Consider the following 21,594-nt stretch of genomic DNA (forward strand, 5'->3'; position numbering starts at 1 on the left):
CAGGTCCTGCTCCTAAAGGTGCATTCAATGGTTGATCACCACATGTATGTGTGACGTTTGGGCCACCTGCACTTCATCAAATGTCAAGCAATGAGGAGACACACCTCCATATATACCATGTTAGATCCCCGGTTTTTAGCCCCTTTTACTAAGGCTATTTAGTGGACCAGCTCTCCGTTTAAAGGGTAAGTTCTCAAGTTCTAACAGTCACTGACCTGAGTAGAAATTCTAGAGAATGTTTAGGCTGGTGACGAGGAAACTTGCCTAGCTTCTAACTGCCTTCATCCAGCTGTCTATCCCGCTTCCCCAAGCCACTAGCCCTGGTAGAGCAGGAATAGTCACCTGACATGCTTTCCTCAGCAGCTTTCCTCTTTGAGCTTGGCACTTGGTATTGGCTAGGTTAAGTTTAAGGGTTTGGAAAAACAACCCTAGCTATTCTAACGTGGACACAAAACTAGATTAACCATTAAGAGTCCTAAAGATGTTGTGCACACTAAGGCTTAGCTTTTTACTATCATGGACAGCATCACAGTGATAACAGACACAAAGATGAGGATAACATTTCTCTTGTCTTTTAGGTTGAATATTTATTGCAGGAATTTAGCAGTGACGAGGCAGCATCGGAGCATAAAAACAAGATTTTTAAAATCAATTTCTCCCCATCGATCAACCCTGCCTCTGATGAATAATTACCTGATTTACAATTTCTGTAGGATACAAGGATACAGGTTTCGGCCGACAGGTCACAAATTTCCTAAACCCCCTCTGCCGGGGTAATAGTTCAGGCTGAGGATCCCTCAGAGCGGAATGAGCTCGCTCTGGTTCTGGAAGCCGGTTCTTCACCAGGCTCATCCAACCCTGATGGCAGGGAGTGTGGGGTTCACCCAAGACCAAATCACAGAGTGCAAGTCTTTTCTAATGGCTAAGTTAATTGCACCAGTTCTCGGGGTCCTCGTAGGAGTGGGGCCTGACCAGCTTTGTTCTCGCACCCGGTCCCGCCACACACACTCCTTGGCTCCCGGGCGGATAACCGTTTTATAGGCTCGGAGCAGCCAACACCCTTCCCCTGTCATGGAACAATTTCTCCATCATTCGGTACTTGCCTTATTTGGTCAATGTGTACTTCCCCCTCTCAAATCTCTGCCTCCTTTACTGACCTTGTGGCCTCATACCTTAACCTTTGCCCTGTCCCTCCTACTTCCCTCTTTAACAGGTTACAGCAATTATATCATCAGTTCAGGTTTCACCATAAATCTGAATACAGCAGAGAACACATCACTTTCTCATCCTGATCTTACCATTAGATACAATTGCAAATCACATATGACCGTCTTTCCTTGTCCATATTAAGCAAAAATAAATTTTCTGATCATAATATCATGAGAAAAATCACAGGATACTCCTTAGCACTGTTCCCTCTAAGGTGTTTTACTGTGCAATTGCACACTGCTCCCCACCTCTTTGCCCAGAAGACAAAAAAAGTTGCACACTCAAATATCCCCGACTAGTTTACTGTTTATTTCTCCCTAATGTGGCTTCGAATTGTGAAATGTATGACCTTAACCGTGGTCTGTAGTGCAACTACGATTTAAGTTTTTGCTTGAGAATTATTATTACTGTTCATATCAAGAATGCTTCTGCGCCAAGAGTTGATGACACCAACTTGATGTTAGTTATTTTTTTCATATTGTTCACATGGCAATAAATGCAAAATCAATTTTGCCAAAACAATATTGTATTTTGTTATCATTAACTGTAACTGACCTAGATATGGAGTAGCCTAGGTAATGTTGTCAAAATAATCTGTTATTAATCATAATCGTAATAGCCAATTGTATTGATATTTGGAGTTGGAGAGAGGCCATAGCACCAGCATGTGGACGTACTGTGTACGCTTGAGCTTTCGCTCACAGTCGCTCAAGCAGGTCATCAGGGGAGTTGAATTTCTGCTCAGGAGTTTTGAAAATTAGAGGGAACATTGCTCCTTAGCATTTCAAATCACACTTCACAAGATAGCAAAAATCACATTCCCTCTGAAGGCTGAGCCCGGGACCCTCAACTTTCCTTGACAACCCAGACACATGATCTGTCACCTGACAGGTCATGTGATTAACAATATGCAGAAACAAATGGTGAAGAATTGTTTTTTTTGCAGAAAAAATACATCTTAGAGAAGCTGCGTGCAGATGTACACACAATATATGCACAGAGAACTCATTTAGGGTATATATATTATACAAAGAAAATATTATTTTACATCCAGACTGTCTGCGTATATGGGGGTGTGTCTCCTATTTGCTTGATGTCTGATGAAGGGCAGGTGCCCGGAATGTCACACATACATGTGGTGATCAACTATTAAATGCACCCTCAGCAGCAGTGCCTGGTGTGTGGACTTTATTTTTCACAAGTAAGTCAGTGAAAACTGGGTGTGTTTGTTTGTTCAGAGACCAAAACAGAGAAGTGGGAGAACATCGGAACAGTTGACATCCAACTGACACATTAAACAGAGAAGTTTGTGCAGATTGCGCAAGGTGAAAATATGCAACTAAGCATTTTCAGCACAAAACTGCCACTGGTTAAAAGGTTTAATGGGGACATAAGCTTCTGTTGGTCCACTGTCACACAGACCGCTAAATCACAAAGTGTCATGTATCTTGTCTGCTTCACTTTACTGCACTTTATTAGGTACAGCTGAAAGTCTTAAGAGCAGGAACAGGTTTCAAGGTACTGTGGAAGTTTGCAGGGGTGACCTTTAATGACCTTCCATCAGCTCATAGGTAGCTACAAACTGCCAAGATACAGAACCAACAGACTTCAGACCTCCTTTGTTCTTGTCGCTGTTGGTTTCTTAAAGGTCCAGTGTGTAAAATGGGGGAAAACCCTGATATCTAGCGTTCGGATTCTAGTTTGCAGCACTCGCTTGCTCGCACTCACCCCTCCCGTCGGCAAAGTGACGGTGGCCTCCGATGACAAAAAAACTTGTTTACCACGACTGGGACAACTGGGAGTATTTCAGGAGCATGGAGCCATGGGGTGAAGATCTAAACCATTTTACCATATGTCTGTTGTTTCCTACTCCTTTCCTTCCGCCTTTTTCTCGGTTGGTTTATTTATGAATGCTAAACTTGTGAAACCTGCTCTCTGGTTGGCTGGATTTTCTGTTTGGGCTGCCGTACAAACATGACAGCGCAAGATGGCGACACTCTCTAAAGCAAGACCCTTGCTATAGGCTATGTATATATAAAAGAGATTATACACTTATATATATATATATTAATGGGTAGTATGTTCAGATTTTGCCAATAAACCTTGCCAATTACTGTATTAAACAATGGACCTTTAACCTTTTGTGGTTACACAGGAATGTGTGTATTTACTGTATTGCTATTTTAGGTGCTTATTCTGAGTGTGTATCATTGTTTAACTGTAGTTGAATTGTACTCTTTCTTATTCATGCAGCCAATGCTGGCTGAACAACAGTTTGGCAGATAATTAAATCTTCAACCTGTTCTATTGGTCGTGTCAGAATTTGGCACAAATTGGATCTCTTATCACCAACTGAGCATCGTTTGACACCACAGCTGACCTGAGTTTTGTCTCTGACCATGTCCATCCCTCTATGACCACAGTGGACCATCTTCTGGTGGATACTTCCAGCAGGATAACACACTGTCATGAAGCTCAAATCGTCTCAAACGGCCTCTGCAGACACCAGATCTCAGTCCAGTTGGGTGTCATCATAGTAGCTGACAAGTCTGCAGCAGCTGTGTGATGCTATTGGGTCAGTATGGACCACAGTCTCTGAGAGATGCACCGCGCTGACTCTACAGCACAAAGGCAGTATGGTGTATCCACTACTTAACTCCTGACCCAGTGGCAAAATAATACATTTATTGTGTAACCTCCTCAAACTGTTTGGAACAGTCTTGGCTAACCTCTTCCATGTAATTCACAAATGGGGAAGTGAAATATTTCTGCATAGGAATCAACCAATGGAATAAATGATGATTGGCTGGATTCTGGTTAAACTGATGTAGACATGATGTAGGAGTATATAAAAAGAGAGCAGATACTGAGCTTCCAGGGGTTCAGACGGGTTTTTTTCTCTCCATCTTTACCGTGGAATCATCCAATCCGTCCAATCAAAGTCCTCGCTGTGTCCGAGTCTCCAGGTAACAACATCTGTCATTTGTTTGCAGCATCACATCATCTCATCATGCATCATGCTCTCACCCAGAGCAGGTCACATTAAAAACATTTCTTTATCTGTCTTTATCCTGAAATGTGTGTTGGATTGACTTTGTAATTTGTGATTTAGCTTTTAAACCTTAAATACAAATAATGCAATTTAGAAATATCGATGTTAGAGGGTTCTTTTTCAGATAAGATACAGTAGAATGCATTTTGATAATAATGTTGTGTTAATCAACTTTGATGAAACTACAACCGTGCACAGTCAGTTCAGGACTGCTACTTAATAATAAGAACATTTTCCTCTCCAATATCTAATTTTGAGTTTTCCTTATCTAGTCATTAGATATCAGTATAGAGACATATTCAGAAGCTCAATATAAAGATGTTTTTTCGTCTGGAACTCACACTTGTATTTTTAGCATTCAACATTTTGTGTTTATTTTTCAAGTTCTCAATTGTACAGTGACATTGCAGGTAAGAAAAAATTGTGGCAAATGTCTGAGGAATAAAACGTTCTCGGATGGTCTCTGAAAGTCACATTTTTGCGAGAAAAGAAGATGAAAATGTTTCTTTGTTTTTATCAAGGAAGGAAACCGTTTTTCTACCTTTTTATATACAGTGTTTGCTTGTTTGTTTTTCATTATAAATTTGCAACTTTAAACTTGAGAATTCTGAATTTGAGATTCAGAAAAATACCAGCTTCTCTCTCCTTCTCTTTGTTTCTTTCTAGCCCTACCCTAATATGCAGGTAAATAACAAAGGATCAGTAGTAGTGTCATTCTTTTAACGACTGTGTGTTTGTTTGTCTTGACCAGAATGATGACACTCAGTGTAGCTCTGCTGCTCGTGGTGTGGACAGGCTCAGCTTGCACTTACGGTGAGTGTGATCGGTATGACTGTTAAAGGGATAGTTCACCCAAAATTCAAATTTCACTCATAATCTACTCACCCTCATGTCAACTAAGGGCTGGGAGAATTTTCAGAGTCCTCTGTGGCTTCTCTGAGTTACGGGGGGGTCCGCGCAGCAGTATGTGTCCATATAATGGTTGTGAATGGGGCTCACTTTTCTTCATCCAAAAAGACACACCAAAAAACATCCAAATACCTCCATGCTGCTCGTCTGTAATGTCCCTCTTGTATTGAAGCCCCGACATGAGAAATTGTTCTGCCGGTCAGTGCAAATCAGGAAGAGCAGTGAACTGAGACATTGGGAGCTTCCTCTACAAACAAGCTTAAAACATAGACTTATTAAATTTTTTTAGGAACAATTTCTCATGTCGGGGCTTCAATACAAGAGGGACATTACAGACGAGCAGTATGGAGGTATTTGGATGTTTTTTGGTGTGTCTTTTTGGACGAAGAAAAGTGAGCCCCATTTACAACCATTATATGGACAAATACTGCTGCGCGGACCCCCCCGTAACTCAGAAAAGGCAGAGAGGACTCTGAAAATTCTCCCAGCCCTTAGTCGACATGAGGGTGAGTAGATAATGAGTGAAATTTGAATTTTGGGTGAACTATCCCTTTAAACATCAGCTGCTGCAGACACATGACCCTGAACAACAGTTGTTAAGTGATGACTATGTTCACTGATGAAGATGAATTAAACACTGGACTCCAGCTTTTGCTCAAGGAGTAGTTTGCAGTGTAAGGAAGCCATGTTTATCTTCCACAGCAAAACACTAATGGAGTCAATCATCATTCCAATAAATGGAGAAATATGACTTTCTAACGTTGTTTTGTCAGCAGCGTCTCAAACCACAATAAATGTAATCTTCTTTTCTTTGCATCTTTCTTGTTTTGGTACAGCTGCAGCCTTTCTGTGATGTTTTATTTCCATGTATTGCCGTATGAGGAAACACAAAATTGTTGGTTGAGATAGAAGAAGAGTAGGCAAAATAAGCTGAAGCTTCAGCCTACACCTTTTCAGTCAAAGTACATTTGTTTTGTTTTGTATTTTATGAAAAAATAATTATTGTTTTTATTTATGTTTAATTCATATCGTATATAGACCAAATTAAACTCACTAAAATTGTTTTAAAAAAAAAGTTACAATCCATAACATTTCAACTGTCTCGTTCACAGAGAACGTGGCCCTGCGCGGGAAAGCCACCCAGTCCGACCGTTACGAGAACATGTTCGGAGAGGCCGCCAGCGCCATCGACGGAAACCGCGACTCTAATTTTAAGGCCGGGTCATGCACCCACACGGACGAACACAACAACCCCTGGTGGAGAGTGGACCTGCTGGACACATACGTCGTCACTTCTGTGGCCATCACCAACAGAGGAGACTGCTGCGCTCACAGGAACAACGGCCTGCAGATCCACATAGGAAACTCTCTCCAGCTGGATGGTTTAACAAACCCAGTGTGAGTAAAGATAATAAAGTAGCAGACAATATCCTAAAATTTTGATATTCTTTTTTTTTATTTTGTAGGTTTGTTTGTTCTAAGCCTTTACCTCATTTTGGTTTACAACATAACCCCTAAGGCACAGAGGCAGTTCATGGGGCCTTAAAGGGATAGTTCACCAAAAATTGAAATTTCACTCATTATCTACTCACCCTCATGTCGACTAAGGGCTGGGAGAAGTTTCAGAGTCCTCCGTGGCTTCTCTGAGTTACAGGGGGTCTCGGCGTAGCAGTGCATGTACAAATAACGGTTGCAAATGGATACCAACTGTCTTCATAACAAAAATACACCAAAAAACATCCAAATACCTCCATGCTGCTCGTATGTAATGTCCGTCTTGTATTGAAGCCCCGAAATGCGAAATTGTCCTGAAAAAAAAATAATAAGTCTATATTTCAAGCTTGTTTGTAGCGAAAGCTCCTCTTCCCGGTTCGTCAAATTTGGATGAACCAGGGTCCGTCCTCTTCCCAGTTTGTCCAAATTTGACGAACCGGTAAGAGGAGCTTCGAGAAGCTTCCGCTACAAAACAAGCTTGAAAATAGACTTATTTAATTTTTTTCGGGACAATTTCGCATTTCGGGGCTTCAATACAAGACGGACATTACATACGAGCACTGTGGAGGTATTTGGATGTTTTTTGGTGTGTCTTTTTGTTACGAAGACAGTTGGTATCCATTTGCAACCGTTATTTGTACATGCACTGCTACGTCGAGACCACTGTAACTCAGAGAAGCCACGGAGGACTCTGAAACTTCTCCCAGCCCTTAGTCCACATGAGGGTGAGTAGATGAGTGAAATTTTGGGTGAACTATCTTCCCCTTTAAGGGGCAACGCTGTATCCTGGTTCTATCACAGGCTCCCCGATACTGTTCCACAAAGGACCGTGTGGCTGCAGGTTTTTGTTCCAACCAAGCAGCAGCACACCAGACTTAACTCATTTAATTAACCGATCTCAGTCTCCAGACAGTTGATTGGTCAAACTGTGTGCTTTTGATTGGTTGGAACAAAAACCTGTAGCTACACAGCCCTTTGTGGAACAGTATGGAAAATGCCTGTTCTATCAGCTTTGTGTACATTACTCCATAAAACTGTGACGTTAACCTTCTGTGAAGGTCTAGAGCCTAAAATATAGCATTCAGACAGTTCATTGTTTCTGTATTTTAAAAAAACAACAACATACAAATGTATAGATTGCATGCATGAATAAATCATTTTATAAATAAATATGCAAATGTATAACTATAAATAACAACAAAGTTAGAGATGACCTCTTCATAAGAAAACTCCAATATATAAAAACTGGAGGATAGAAGATATATAGTTTGGCCTTTCATGCCTTCCGTAGATTGCCATGTTTGATCAAATTTAAAGGGACAACAAGGAGTTTCTATTTGGTTATAAAAAAGTCTCACGTTAATGTGGATGAATCTACGCTACCCACACTTGTTAATGGGCCCATTTTCGATAAATATATAATTTTGTCTCTATCGTTATTTTGTTATTATTAGTGGTGGCGGAAATGCTGGTCGAGTCGACCAGCTTTCTTTACTTTCGGTTTCGTGGCGAGTCATGAGAATAACGCCGCTGAATCGCCGTTTATGGTGGGAACTACGACGGTATGTGATCGTCTTCCAACCTCTGACTTTAATTCTTGATGAATGAAAACATGAGTCTGTCTTGCGCCGGTCAAAGAATTTCACGGTGCGCGGAGGCTCATAAATGTAGTGTGAAAACGCTTCGCTTTTCCAAAACTCCTCGTTGTCCCTTTAAAAATTAAAACAAGTAGTGGCTTTTATTTTAAAATATTTACTCCCAGTGGCGTACAACCAGGCTACAATTCTCCATTTTTCTATTAATTACGGAAAATGAAAACAAACAAAAACAAATTCACAAATTTTTGTTTCAAATAGAATCTTTTAAGTTTCTGGTTTGAAATGAAGAAAACAAAGCACATACCTTCTAATTGAAAAATCTGTTGTTTTTTATATAACTAACCATCCTTGTCTCAACATGTGAAGTTGGTTGTTAATCTATTTTAAAAAATGGAAAATTGTACCTCAGCATCAGTGTAGTTCATATTTCATTTCTTTAAAGCCTGCTGCTTTATTTAACCCTGAGGGATGGCAGGTGCAATATCTAATTCATGGATGTATCTTTACGTCTCTCTCTTAATTAGTGTTGGTACGATTCCCGTCATGCAGGCGGGAGAAACAGCTACAGTGAAGATGGACCATCATGTGGAGGGACGTTACGTGTCTGTGGTTCTGCCAGGTGCTATGAGGATGCTCACAGTCTGCGAGGTGGAAGTCTACGGCTACCGAGCTCCAACTGGTGAGAATCTGAGCTCTTGGTGGCATGCAAAAATTTCAAGCCAATGTGAACAGTTAAAGCTGAAGTAAGCGGAATGTTTGTGTTAATATAAGTCTTAAATAGTTCTATCTTCCGACAGCAATCACTTATATAGAGTGTTTGGTCTGAAACACGGGTCTGTCAGTCACTCTGCTCTGCTGTAAGCCGAGGAGAAAACTTTCCTTGTATCCTACAACCTTTATCCAATGAGGAGAGAGAACGGCATAAAGGGGCGGATCTCTCTGTGTGTGCAGCCAAGGGATGCGCGTGAATGTGGTGACGTAGGGACGAGGGCGGGGACTGCTAACTCCATCTGCTGACAGGAAGTTAGCCAAAACCACCGGATCGCTTACTTCTGCTTTAAGCAAGTGGGAGATGAAAGATGAAATGTATTCTGCGAGGGCAGAATGCATTTCATTGCATTGATTGTAAATTGTACTTTTTAATATATATGACAAATAAACTAAACTTGAACTTGAAATTATCTCCAAAAGGTATAAAGTTATAGATGACACATTCCCTTTACATCTTTTACATTTTCAAAATGACGATTTCATCTTCCACTTGCCTAACTCTTCACATTAACAGAAATTTGGACCAGGGGTGCCCAAACTTATGAATGCCATTGTATATGTTGGTTCACGGACAAATAAAATGAGCAGGATCTGTATATATATATTTTTTTTTTAAATATATTTTTTGGGGCATTTATGCCTTTATAGATAATACAGTTGAGACAGACAGGAAACGGGGAGGCAGAGAGAGGGGGAATGACATGCAGTAAATGGCGCCCGACGCAGGACTCGAACCAGGGCCGGCTGCAGCGAGGACTTTGCCTCTTTACATGGGGCGCCCGCTCTAACCACTACGCCACGCGACGCCCCCAGGATCTGTATATTTAAAGTATACTGTATATTGTTCTTTTTGCAGGAGAGAACCTGGCAGTCCATGGGAAAGCCACACAGTCCTCACTGTATTCCTTTGGCTTTGCTAACAACGCCATTGATGGGAATCACGCCGGCGACTGGGAGCAGGGTTCCTGCTCTCACACTAAGAACAACATCAACCCCTGGTGGCGACTGGACCTGGGCAAAACCCACAAAGTGTTTTCTGTTAATATAACAAACATGGATGAAGACTCAGATCGACTAAACGGCGCCGAGATCCGCATCGGAGACTCTTTGGAGAACAACGGCAATGATAACACCAGGTAGTTTCCACGGTGGTCATCTGAGTTTGCATTCTACAGTTAGTGGATTCATTCATTTGATCAATTTCTGGTTTCTGCTCCTCCTTCTCCCAGGTGCGCCGTGATCACAAGCATCCCACCAGGTCAAGTTGCTAAGTTCAAGTGCGACGGGATAGACGGCCGCTACGTTAACGTGGTCATACCGGACAGAGAGGAGTTCCTGAGCCTGTGTGAGGTGGAGGTCTATGGCTCCAGGCTGGATTAGTCCTTTAACAAGCTCCCAACTCAGGACAAGAACATCTTAGCGCTCACCTACTGTATACTCGTACTAACCACAGTTGCAACAGCAGCTTCAATACTGTCAGAAAAACAACACAAGACAGAAACGGTCTGAATTCACTTCCTCATTAAATCGTTCACCAGCTCCTGGTTTCCAATCCATTTTGTATTCAACTGTGGGACGTTTACACAGTGTGCTTATGATCTAAGCACAAATACAGTTGGAGAAGGTAAACAAAGACCACAGACAAGAAGCTCTGACAAGGGACTGACTGTCTGTATTTTAAGTATTGACTGTAATCCCATCGGTCACAAAAGTGACCGTAAAAAATATTTCCAGTTGAAAGGCCCTAAAAATGTTAGTAAATGGAGTATTAACATATTTCCAAAAAATACTGAAGCAAGAAACCCTCCTGATCACATATGTGCAGTTTCATATGTTTAGTGTAAATTGTCACATGATCAGAGCTGATTACTTCCTGGTTGCACCATCCGAGGAAGATGGCTGCATCAAAGCCTCAACAAAGAAGGTCAGTAAAGAAGGTTGACATAAAGATAAGAGAAAGATTTTTGGCACACATCATCTTTAAGGTGTCTAGTATATGCATCTACAATCACTCAACTGTGTTTAGTGTGGTCACAGCATGAGTAAAATTGTTGACGGCAACAATAGTGACCGGTGGGATAACACAGTGTAAGTAGCTAACTTTCTACTTTTTAAAAACTTTCTTTTTTTATTATTATTATTTAAATTTGAATCAAACAGAGTAGGGGAGAGTGGGGTAAGTTGAGCCACTTTTTGTATTCAGGATCACTACATCAAGACAATTATAGTTTTGTTCCTAACTAACACATCTGCATATATTTCAGGATGTTTTGCATCCCTACAAATTAACAGAATGAGTGTAAATATAACTGTTTTTAAAATAAAGCATGTTCAAAAAAAGTGGTCTTGTGACCATAGGAGTGGGGTAAATTGATCACCCCCCCCTTCTTTCCTTCCATCCATCTCCTACCTCCCCCTTTACTTAATATTTCATCTGTCCAGGTTACAGGTGAACACAAACTGCAGGGACTGAGCCACCAACTCACTGAGATTTGGGGAGTTTTGCAATTACGTGGCATTTTGGGAAGAATCCCAGATATTTTTCTTTGAAAGTAAAGTTTGGCACACTATAAACAACTTTTCCTGTTTATAGGAACATACTTACTGTAATCACAAACATACAGAATCTTGATTTAATAATTTGGACATATACAGCCAAAATACATTCATTAAGTGTATAGGATAGGTGGCTCAACTTACCCGTGGCCAAATGGATCAACTTACCCCACAGCTACCTTAGCTTGGGTTTATTGCTCTCACAGCTAAAATGGAGCAGTTTCATGCTAAGTGGATACCACAACCCATGTATAAAACAAATTTACAATCATCTCTTTTAGTCTAAACACAATTCTCATAAAACTTATGATCGACAAAATTCACTTGCGAGAGTGAAAAATGATTTTTGGGTCATAAATATCAAACCAATTTACTCATGTGGTTCTAATCTTCACAGACTCCATGAAATGATGCCTGCCTCCCAAATATTTGGTCACATGCTAATTTTTTCCTATAGTTTCCTAGAAACAAGGGGTGGGTCAACTTACCCACTGGCTCATCTTACCCCACTCTCCCCTATATGTTGGACCTTACAGACCCTAAAGCATTTCAGTTAACCTATCTCTCAAAGTGAAATAGATGTTGTCCCCAGTGACTGTGATATGGACTATAAGGGCGAGACAGGCCAATTTCCAGCCAGGCTGTTGAATGAAAGTTAGGCAAAAAGATTATGTAAGAAACAATGTTATTAGGGATGATAACTTCCCTCTCACCACCCCACTTCCACCCACTGTTGGTGAAGAGGCAAATCCCTATACCCACCTGAGCAGCTATGGGCAAACCTTCCCACAAAGGGCCGCGCGGCTGCAGGTTTCCGCCCCAACCAAGCAGCAGGTGCAGGTTGCAGGTGGTCAAAAATAAAATCTAAACATTCACAACCTTCATAAGGTGTCATATCTTAATCAGGTCCAAGAAGTGGTGGGGGCCCACCTTTACATGGTCCCTCAATGCACTCATAAGCAGCCACCTCTTCTACAGAGATGTTGTTGGAAGGAAGTCTCATACATGGGTCAGTGACAAATAAGGGTTGGCAAGATGAGCAATTCATGAATCTTCTTAAAAAACTATTTTAAAAGCTTGCATCAAATTTGTTAAAATGTGCATTTTGTAGTCATGTTGGTTTTATGTCTTTTGAAATTACATTTGAACCTGAACAAAAGTAAGACTGAGGTTATGCAGGTTATTCTGAGTGACCCCTAGGTCAATAAGTCAATATTGCACTAAAAATGTACATTTACAATGCTAAAATGAAAAGTACACTAAAGCAATATTGCACTAACTGTAACACACTGTAAATCCAATAGCAAAGTTAAAATATGCATGTCTTAAATTTTTCACAAAAGTGACAATGGCAATGTTGATAGGCGTCTTTTCGTTTTTGCTTTTAGTTGTTCTACATGTTTTTGATATGTAAAATAGCCACACTAACATGTGATAAAGCACACAAGCATCTGTTATGTACTGTATGCTGGCACTGGTAACAGTAAAAAAAAAAAGAGTTCTGTAGTACAGCCCAGTTAAAATTGGGCTGGAATATGCAATTTGATAGCTATGATGGATATGTAAAATTAGTATACATATTATCCCACCGGTCACAATTGTGACCGACTGTAAAACACACTTTTTCTCCTATTTTTCCATGAAAATTAAAAAAAATAATGATTGATTATTTCAAAGGGTTGCTAATGGCACATGGTTTGGATATTTTCATGTCTGGGAAAAATTTGGGATTAAATGAAAACACATGAGAACTACAATACTGTTATTGTTTAACACTTCTAATCTTGACCTTTAGTAAAAGTTTGACTGATGTTCCCTGTATTCAACTGAAAAACATCAAATGATTAACCTGTGTATCTAAGCATGCAGGACACACATCGGGCAAGTTCTTATGTTCACTGTTGGCGTATAATACAAAGTGAAATCATACGTTATTCCATTTTTATAGTTAACTTTGCTCTATATAGTAACTTTGTATTGAATGAAATTACAGTGTATCTTCTGTGACTGTAACCCATTTTGAAAATGTCATTCTGTGACCCATTAGTGTTTTTATTAATGATGACTGTACGGGGGGAATTGTCTGCCAGTGAATAAAGAAAAAACAGTGTGCGCTGATGTTGGACATTTCTTCCTATTACACAGTTCTGTATATTATACAGAACGTGGTAAATATCTACATAGACAGAACAAAAGAGAGAAACGGACTACACAACGCTTTGGTTTTTAACTTAACCACAGACATTATCTGTGTTACTATTGGTTCATTAAATCTGGGTTTGGAAAATTGCTAGTAATGCTCAGGAAAAGACAATAACAGAACTGAGTAGTTAGGAGCCTCCATAATGCAAATCTGATTGAAATGACATTGTTCAATGACGGCATTCATCTGTTAACCTTTGCCTTGTGTCAGCTTTCTGCTACCGTCTCTTGTGTTAGGTTCAGTTTTTAAGTGTCTTAAATCAGCTGTAAAATACACTAAAAACTTTTTTGTGTTCATCCAATTTGTTTTTCTTCTCTTGGTTACATTGGTAGGCTTCCTCATACATTAAAAAGTTGGTTCTGCACTTGTGATTTCAGTAAAAAAAAAAAAAAAAAAAAAAGTATTTTGTCTTGAAATATAGGTTACTGACAAAGTCAAAAAGCCTTGATGCAATAAACAAATTTATGTGGTACTTTTATGCCTTAAAAGCCTAAAAAGGGGTCAACTGCCAACCCTAACACAAGAGGAAGGTTAAGAGAGCATTGCATGTGTACTACAGGAACTCCATCATCCATAGCTGACCAGGAAATTGAGCTTAAAAACAAAGGAGATTTGCCATTCCCCTATTTTTAATAGCAGGAAATGGGGAAAGAAAATGGGGGGACAGTAAATGATTATCATGGTCAAGAATTGAACTGGCACTTGTATCCTGTATAAAAGCCAGAGAAGACACAAGAGCTCAGTCAGTCATCTGAAGAGGAGCTGAATCACCGGACTCTCATCTATTATCACCAGAAAACAAAGGTGAGCCTTTCATTTGTCATTTCTCTCACTCTCAGACTCACCCTCTCCCGCTTATTATTCACAGCTATCATTTCAGCAGGATCCTGTCATCTCTTTCTTCCATCTTGTTCTCCCTAAGCATCTCAAAGAGTCCAAATTAACTTGTGTAAAATGTAAAAATGTCACTGTCAGCTTTAACTTTCAGCAACATTTCTCTCTTCTCTGTCCCAGTCACAACTATGAATCACAGCGAGGTGCGTCTGTTGCTGCTCCTCTTGTGGACATACTCAGCTTACTCTTATCGTGAGTATAATGTAAGAATGGTGTATCCCCGAACAGATTGGAAAGAAGTCCAGTAAGATCTGGTTTGGTCTGGTCCAGAACTCCTACTATGGGTTACTAAAAGATTAAGAGGTGGTGCTCAGCACCGGTAAAAGGAGAAGGCAGCTGCCTTGACCTTGATGTCCTAAGTCAAAGTGTGCTGTCATTTAAATAATGGCTCTTTAATAGACAGAATTGAGTTGGCCATTGCTGCCCTGTAGATATGAGGCAGTGGATGATGAGAGTCAACATGGTGGATGAGATGTTAACACTGTTGTGTATTGCACTTCTAACCCTGTAACGATGCACGCTATCTTATGGCCCTTTTCCATGACACAGTTAGCTATAGGACTACTGAGCTTTACTCCACTTGGTTTTGATCATTTTCCATGAATACCTCATAGATTAAGAGGTACTATAAGGAATTACGTTTTTTTTTTCTTTCACAGAAAATGTGGCCTTGCGCGGCAAAGCAACTCAATCCCATCGTCGCAATGGATCACCCTATGGGTTTGGGGCTGCCTACAATGCCATTGATGGAAACCGTGACTCAGATTTCATGGCTGGTTCATGCACACACACTGTGGCAGAAACCAATCCCTGGTGGAGAGTGGACCTGCTGGATTCCTACATCATCACCTCCATCATCATCACCAACAGAGGAGACTGCTGCGCAGAGAACATCAACGGGGCGGAGATTCACGTTGCCAACTGTTTACGAGACAATGGTGTTTCAAACACTCTGTGAGTGCATCTTATTACAGGAGTTCTTGTATATAGATGAGGACAGCCACTTCTGATCCTTTACTTCATCCAGGGAAACTTAACGGCCCATTTTCATCTTGGCTGTGCTCATTTATTGCCACCATTTCCCTGTGGATCAGTAGAAATGACTCAATGCTCAAGCAAAGAGGAGACCACCCATTCAATGTTCCAGGGGCGAACTGTGGCCCCAGACTCTGGTAATTTTCTTACACCTACTGCAATCAAATTGCCCAAGTTGGGACAAATAAAATTACTTGACTTGACTCTGGGCCTTCAATATGACCATGGGGCCAGAGCCCTAAGTCACATGGAAGTATTACATTTATCCATTTCATACTGACTATGTCCCTGGCTAAGAGACATGTCAATATGAAATTCATGTTCAATTGAATTACACAGGTGTTACAGCACAGCACATTCTATTCGTCTATAAAGCCTTAAATGGGATGGCACCCCCATACTTAGCCGAACTTCTAACCCCTTACCAATCACAAAGACCTCTGAGATCTGCAACATCTGGCTGGTTGTCCCCACAGCAAACCACAGACAAAGAGCATCATTAACAGTTTTCCTCACTTTGTGTCTCCTTCTTAGGGTTGGTGTGATCTCTGAAATCCCTGCAGGAAGCTCATACATTCTGAATTTCTCCAGCCGTGTGGAAGGACGTTATGTAACTGTGCATCTACCTGGTGCACAGAGGACTCTTACACTCTGTGAGGTGGAGGTTCTTGGGTATCGTGCTCCAACTGGTGAGGATTTTGACACACCACAAGTATAGACATTCTTGGTCACTCTCTAAAACACAATGGGAAATGGGAGGGTCGATAACTGTCCATCCATTGTCTATACTGCTTATCTGTGCAGGGCCATATGGGTGGGGGGGGGGGGGGGGGGGGGTGGAGTCAATCCCAATCGACATAGGATGAAGGCGGCCTTAGGCGGGGCACAGGTCACCAGTCGATCACAGTGCCGACACACACACACTACTCACAAAAAGCCATGGATATTCCACTTTAGGATGAAATTAATGGAAAATGTAAAAAGCTGATGCTGCAGTGATATTATATCATGGAAGCAGGGCATTTAAGTAGATGAATGGAATGGTCATTTCTTCATCTCAAACAATGTATTGAAACCAAAGCTAACAACAGTTGTGGGTAAACCAAAACATAAGTTGTCGTGACCAAAGGACATCCACTTCTCTGTGTCTCTGTTCAACCTGCTGATGACACTCTGGAGAACCCACACAGACACATTCAAAGTCCTCCCAGAAAGGCCCCATGCCTTGGAATCCCAGAACCTTCTTGCTGAAACACAAGAATGGCAACCGCCACAACAGTGTGCCAAGGACTATAGACCCAGATTTTTACAGGTCACAATTATGAATACGAATACTGTTTGCTGATTGAACTTAAAGTAGTACTTGTCTCTTTTTAAAACTTCCCTGACTTTTAACCACCGGATTGTGACAAAGTTTGTCCTGATGTAATATAAGAACATACAAACCTTTTGTCAATATCACCAATGAGCCTGTTTTTTTTTTGCAGGAGAAAACCTGGCACTCCAAGGAAAAGCATCACAGAAGTCACTGCTTTACTTTGGCCATGCATATAACGCCATTGATGGGAATCGTGCACCCAAGTGGGAAGACGCCTCCTGCAGTCACACCCCTGAGGTCTACAACCCGTGGTGGCGACTGGATCTGCGCAAAACCCACAAAGTGTTTTCTGTAAAGATAGTCAACCGAGACGTTAACCCAGAACGACTTGAGGGAGCTGAAATCCGCATTGGAGATTCTCTTGACAACGATGGAAACAGCAATCCCAGGTAATTTATCTATAGACTGTTTTTTACAATAGTAATCCAATTAAAAATCATTTTACTGAAGGGAAAAATATTACCCTCTCTCTATTTGTAGATCATACAACCCCACTTCAAAAAAAATGCTACTATCCCTTTAAGAGTACAGATAGTATGACCAATAGGCCTACTGATATTGATTTTGAGTTAACTCTGGTGCTTGGATGGACTGGCCTGTGAATGTTCTTGACTGTTTCTACCACGTCTGTGTTGTGTACTAAACTGCGGTTAACTGAGCGATGATATAGTGAAGTGCATACCAGTAGTTAACAAAGTGAAATGCTTCTCCTTCCAGGTGTGCTGTGATCTCCCCATACATCCCAGGAGGTGCTATGGCTGAATTCCAGTGCAATGGGATGGACGGTCGCTACGTTAATGTGGTCATCCCTGGAAGAACCCAATACTTGACCCTGTGTGAGGTGGAGGTGTATGGCTCTGTCCTGGATTAGTGTAACTAATTTGCAAGAATTTAGATGATAGTGTTATATGCAGCAACTATCTGCTAATCAGAATAGATTTCACAAGAATTTAATCAGGAGTAGTAAAATTGAGTGTCTTGTCATTGACTGTAATTATTACATAATTTTGTTTCAAATTTGATGCATGTTTTTTTATTGATTATGCTGTTTTGAGACCAACGGTGAGAATTGTTCTTCCACTGCATGCAGATGCCTGCGTAATTACATTTTTAATCGTTGCAAGGGCTTATTGATCTGGAGCATAGCATTCATAAAATCTGATAATTAAACTTAAACAAAACTGCATCAACTGAGCTGCATTTCCACTGAGGAAGTTCCCAGTAACATAGAGGCAAGGTGTAAGGCAGTTCAACCCCCACCCTAAACTCTCAAGATTCAAGAACTTTATTTTGCCATTTTGTGCACAGAGACTCTAAAGTGTTTCCTTAAAGCCTCTCGTCTACCTGACTTCCCCTTGAAACAGAAAATGATGAAGTGATCATTTTAAACTGTCCTTTTGCTAGACCAAATAATTTTACACGTTGAAGACAAAACTCTGCTGCCAATGGCAAATATTTTATTTTTTTTCAAATACAGACAAAATAGACAAAATATTATAAAAGACACCTGAAACACTCCTATGTCTGCGACAGGAACAAACTACCCATGTCAAAGTGTTTGGGGAAGTGTGACAACAGCCTCACTCCTTAAGAAACGGGCACTTGACTCAACATCACACCTACATCGTCCTCATGAGACACACATCAAGTAACAGCTCTGAATTCAAATGCATGAGATGTCGCAGGTTCAACGTGATGTGTGGGATTTGTTCAACCGCTCAGAAACATATTTGTTTTGTTTGAAAGTGACTGCTCAATCAGTGAAAACGTGTTGTACCAAAATTATCTCAACTTGTTACGAACGAAAATATACATTAAAGCCAAGAGAAAAAGTGCAACCTTCTCTTTTTTAAACACATTCTGCAATAACTGATGAGATGTGGCCAATTACTGTAAAAGACCGGCTGCCATGTTGGAGTGAACATACAACAGAAAACTGAGTCTGAGTGCTGATGGATGTTTGTTCAGTTCAACATGGCGGCTCCTCTCCGTTACAGGAATAGGTCAACATTTTGGAAATAGATTTATTTGCTTTCTTGCCATCAAACAGTCACAGGACCAGACACATCTACCGCTTGTTGTTTCTTTATCTGTAGATGTGCTGGTTTCTTCCGCCTCCAGTCTAATACTATGCTAACAACTGAATCACTGTACTGGTCTCCTCTGATTTGAATGGTCTCGGGCTCAAACTCATGTCCAACCAGCAATATGAAACATCTAGACTTCACAGGAGGTCTGAGACAGGTCGACCATGTTCCCACTGTCAGCCCTTTTAACTCGGGGCTTAAATTAGCTATGTATTTGTAAGTTTTGCTATTGCTATGTAGCAAACGTTAGCATTAGCAGCTGTTTACTAAAGAGCCTTATGTTGCTAAAATGCTCTAAGAGGTTATAAAATGTTCACTGAGCAGTTACTAGTTTCTTCTTCAAACCAGATGTGACGGTACAGTGACATGCCAGACCGACCAGGCTGGAGCTAGCTGTTAGCATGCTAACTGCAGTGTAAGAAATGGAGAAAGGAAGTTGGTTACCATCAGCAGTAGCAGCTCTTTGTGGTTAAAGAGAGACAAATAGCTCCATCACTATTTGTCCAAAAAAAAAAAAACTTTAAAAAAAATCTTGTGCAATGTTCGCACTCGCTATTTTTAACATATTTTTACACAAATAGCGTCCTCAGTTTCTTACCTGATTTTGTGCAATAATGACAAGACTTAATCCTAATTAATATTTTTAAATAAGATTTTATTTGTAATTTCAATATTCTATTTTTAATGTTTTCCCATGCCTCTGTAAAAGACTTTGATTACTAAACTAAATAAGCTGTAGTTTAGAATTCACCTGTTGTTTCAATGTTCTCATCGAACTCTTGGCAAGAAAGCAAATTAATCATATTTCCAAAAATAATAAACACTTATTGTTGTATTGTATAAGAACCAACCAAACACCTGCTACTGATAACATTAAATTCACTGCTACAAATAGTTTGGATTGGCTGTTACAGAACTCGCAAACTGATGCTACAGAACCCCAAACACCCAGCTCTGATCACATGACTTCCTTTGGCAATAAACAACAACTGAAGAAACACAAAAGAACCTTTTAAAGGCTGTAGGTCGGTATTGTACAAAACAAGCATTTGGGATATTTACAAAAACGTAACAGAGCACAGTTAGGTGCAAACTACAGTTTCTTTTTACTATGTTTGGCCATAGAAAACTCTCAATCTCTGCCAGTTTAGATTACAACTGAAATATTCCTGTGTGAAACGGATCTGGACACCGATGCTGAATGATGATATGTATTACAAAGATTTGAAAGGCTTCCAAACACTGGAACAGAATTCATCTCTGTGACTTGTAAAACACTGTTGGCTTCAAATGAAAACGACTCTCCATAAAAATATTCACACAAATAAATTATAAAAAAAAAATCTGCTATGTTTTTTTTTTTTTTTCACAGATCAACACTGTGCTTAAAAGAAGTTAGCTTTTGTCAAGTTTGCAAAGGGTATTGCTTCACAGTATGTGGACATCATTGATTGGTCCTGCCAGACAAAATTTACTTCTTAAGCCAAAGTCACAGGAACGTTTTTACATAGAGTGAAAAAACGACGTTTGAACAGCTTCTCTTGAAATAAGGGCTGTTGGTAACAGAACTAATATAACAAGCTAAACGAGGAGCTACAACAGCTTTTGCTCTGGCACCGCCTGTAGCATGATGGGAAAACAACGCCGGGGTGACGGAGACACAGTGAGGAGGACCATTGGCAAAAATGTGGGAGGAAGGAAACACTGAGGTCACCAAGAGCAGAGGGACTCATGGCAGATTGTTTTGGTATATCCAACCGTTTACCTGTCCACCACTCAGTGAATCAAAGCACCGCGATAAAAGAGGGGGACTGTGGGAGGAGGGGGGGCTAAAAGCAGCAACGGCAGTGAGCGACCAAAAGATATAAAAAAAAAGAAGTGGTGGAAAGAAGAAGTTTGGTGCTGGACTGGTCCATCCAACGCTGTTATCTCAGGTCTTTGGTGACTTTGGGCACTTTGAGAACCTTGTAAATGTCATTGGAAAAGACTGTGGTGAAATGGGGACGCGAGTTCCTGGACATGTGGGTGCAGAGGGGGATTTTACCGACGTTCTCTGGATCCTCGATGTCCCAGATCTCTGGCATGCTGCATCCGGGCCTGAGCGAGGAAACGGAGGGGGAAGGATAAAAGATGAATAAGAAAGACAAAGAGAGGACATAAAATCACAATAAAGTAGCACGGCACTGGGCCCGTTGGAGTACCTGGTTCTTCTGGTGCACCAGGAATCTTCAAGGACAAAGAAGTCCACACCCAGCTTCATCAGATTCCTCTTCACGGCTTCACCAGACATGCGGCTGTACATGGAGTAGACCAGCTTGGTTCTCTCCCTGCAGGTGACAAGACGGTCAACTCAGCATGGAGAGGAAGAGGAGGAAATAGAAGAGGAGGAGGAGGAGACAGAAGAGGAG

General features: G+C 40.8%; 3 protein-coding genes across 3 annotated transcripts in view; 2 read left to right on the plus strand and 1 right to left on the minus strand.

Annotated features, from left to right (window-relative positions):
• The first annotated feature begins 4,017 nt into the window (after positions 1-4,017).
• LOC310999388 (uncharacterized protein) lies at positions 4,018-10,722 on the plus strand. The gene is made up of 6 exons (XM_083989796.1): positions 4,018-4,161; positions 5,009-5,074; positions 6,283-6,568; positions 8,787-8,941; positions 9,890-10,169; positions 10,263-10,722. The coding sequence occupies exons 2-6, from the start codon at positions 5,014-5,016 to the stop codon at positions 10,411-10,413; spliced, it is 933 nt and encodes a 310-aa protein (XP_083845922.1). The 5' UTR covers positions 4,018-4,161; positions 5,009-5,013; the 3' UTR covers positions 10,414-10,722.
• Positions 10,723-15,455: 4,733 nt separating this feature from the next.
• On the plus strand, positions 15,456-17,970 carry LOC310999177 (fucolectin-4-like; the record flags this gene model as incomplete). The annotated part of the gene is made up of 4 exons (XM_083989501.1): positions 15,456-15,640; positions 16,256-16,410; positions 17,209-17,488; positions 17,817-17,970. The coding sequence occupies 4 exons, from the start codon at positions 15,456-15,458 to the stop codon at positions 17,968-17,970; spliced, it is 774 nt and encodes a 257-aa protein (XP_083845627.1).
• A 564-nt stretch (positions 17,971-18,534) lies between these two features.
• The window catches only part of dpy19l1l (dpy-19-like 1, like (H. sapiens)), a 46,352-nt gene continuing 43,292 nt past the window's right edge, over positions 18,535-21,594 (minus strand). Inside the window, exons 21-22 of the mRNA XM_083989782.1 lie at positions 21,388-21,513; positions 18,535-21,283 (exon numbers count right to left, since the gene is read on the minus strand). Of these exons, the coding sequence (XP_083845908.1) occupies positions 21,112-21,283; positions 21,388-21,513 (298 nt within the window). The 3' untranslated portion in view covers positions 18,535-21,111. The remainder of the gene's footprint in view (positions 21,284-21,387; positions 21,514-21,594) is intronic.

Source organism: Trachurus trachurus (assembly GCF_905171665.1).
Source record: "Trachurus trachurus genome assembly, chromosome: 16".
Classification (NCBI taxonomy): Eukaryota; Metazoa; Chordata; class Actinopteri; order Carangiformes; family Carangidae; genus Trachurus; species Trachurus trachurus.

Bases quoted from the DNA above. Each gene is read 5' to 3' on its own strand.
- LOC310999388 (XM_083989796.1), top strand. From the start codon at position 5,014: ATGATGACACTCAGTGTAGCTCTGCTGCTCGTGGTGTGGACAGGCTCA. The intron at 5,075-6,282 runs GTGAGTGTGATC...TCTCGTTCACAG, and splicing joins AGGCTCAGCTTGCACTTACG to AGAACGTGGCCCTGCGCGGG. The intron at 8,942-9,889 runs GTGAGAATCTGA...TTCTTTTTGCAG, and splicing joins CGGCTACCGAGCTCCAACTG to GAGAGAACCTGGCAGTCCAT.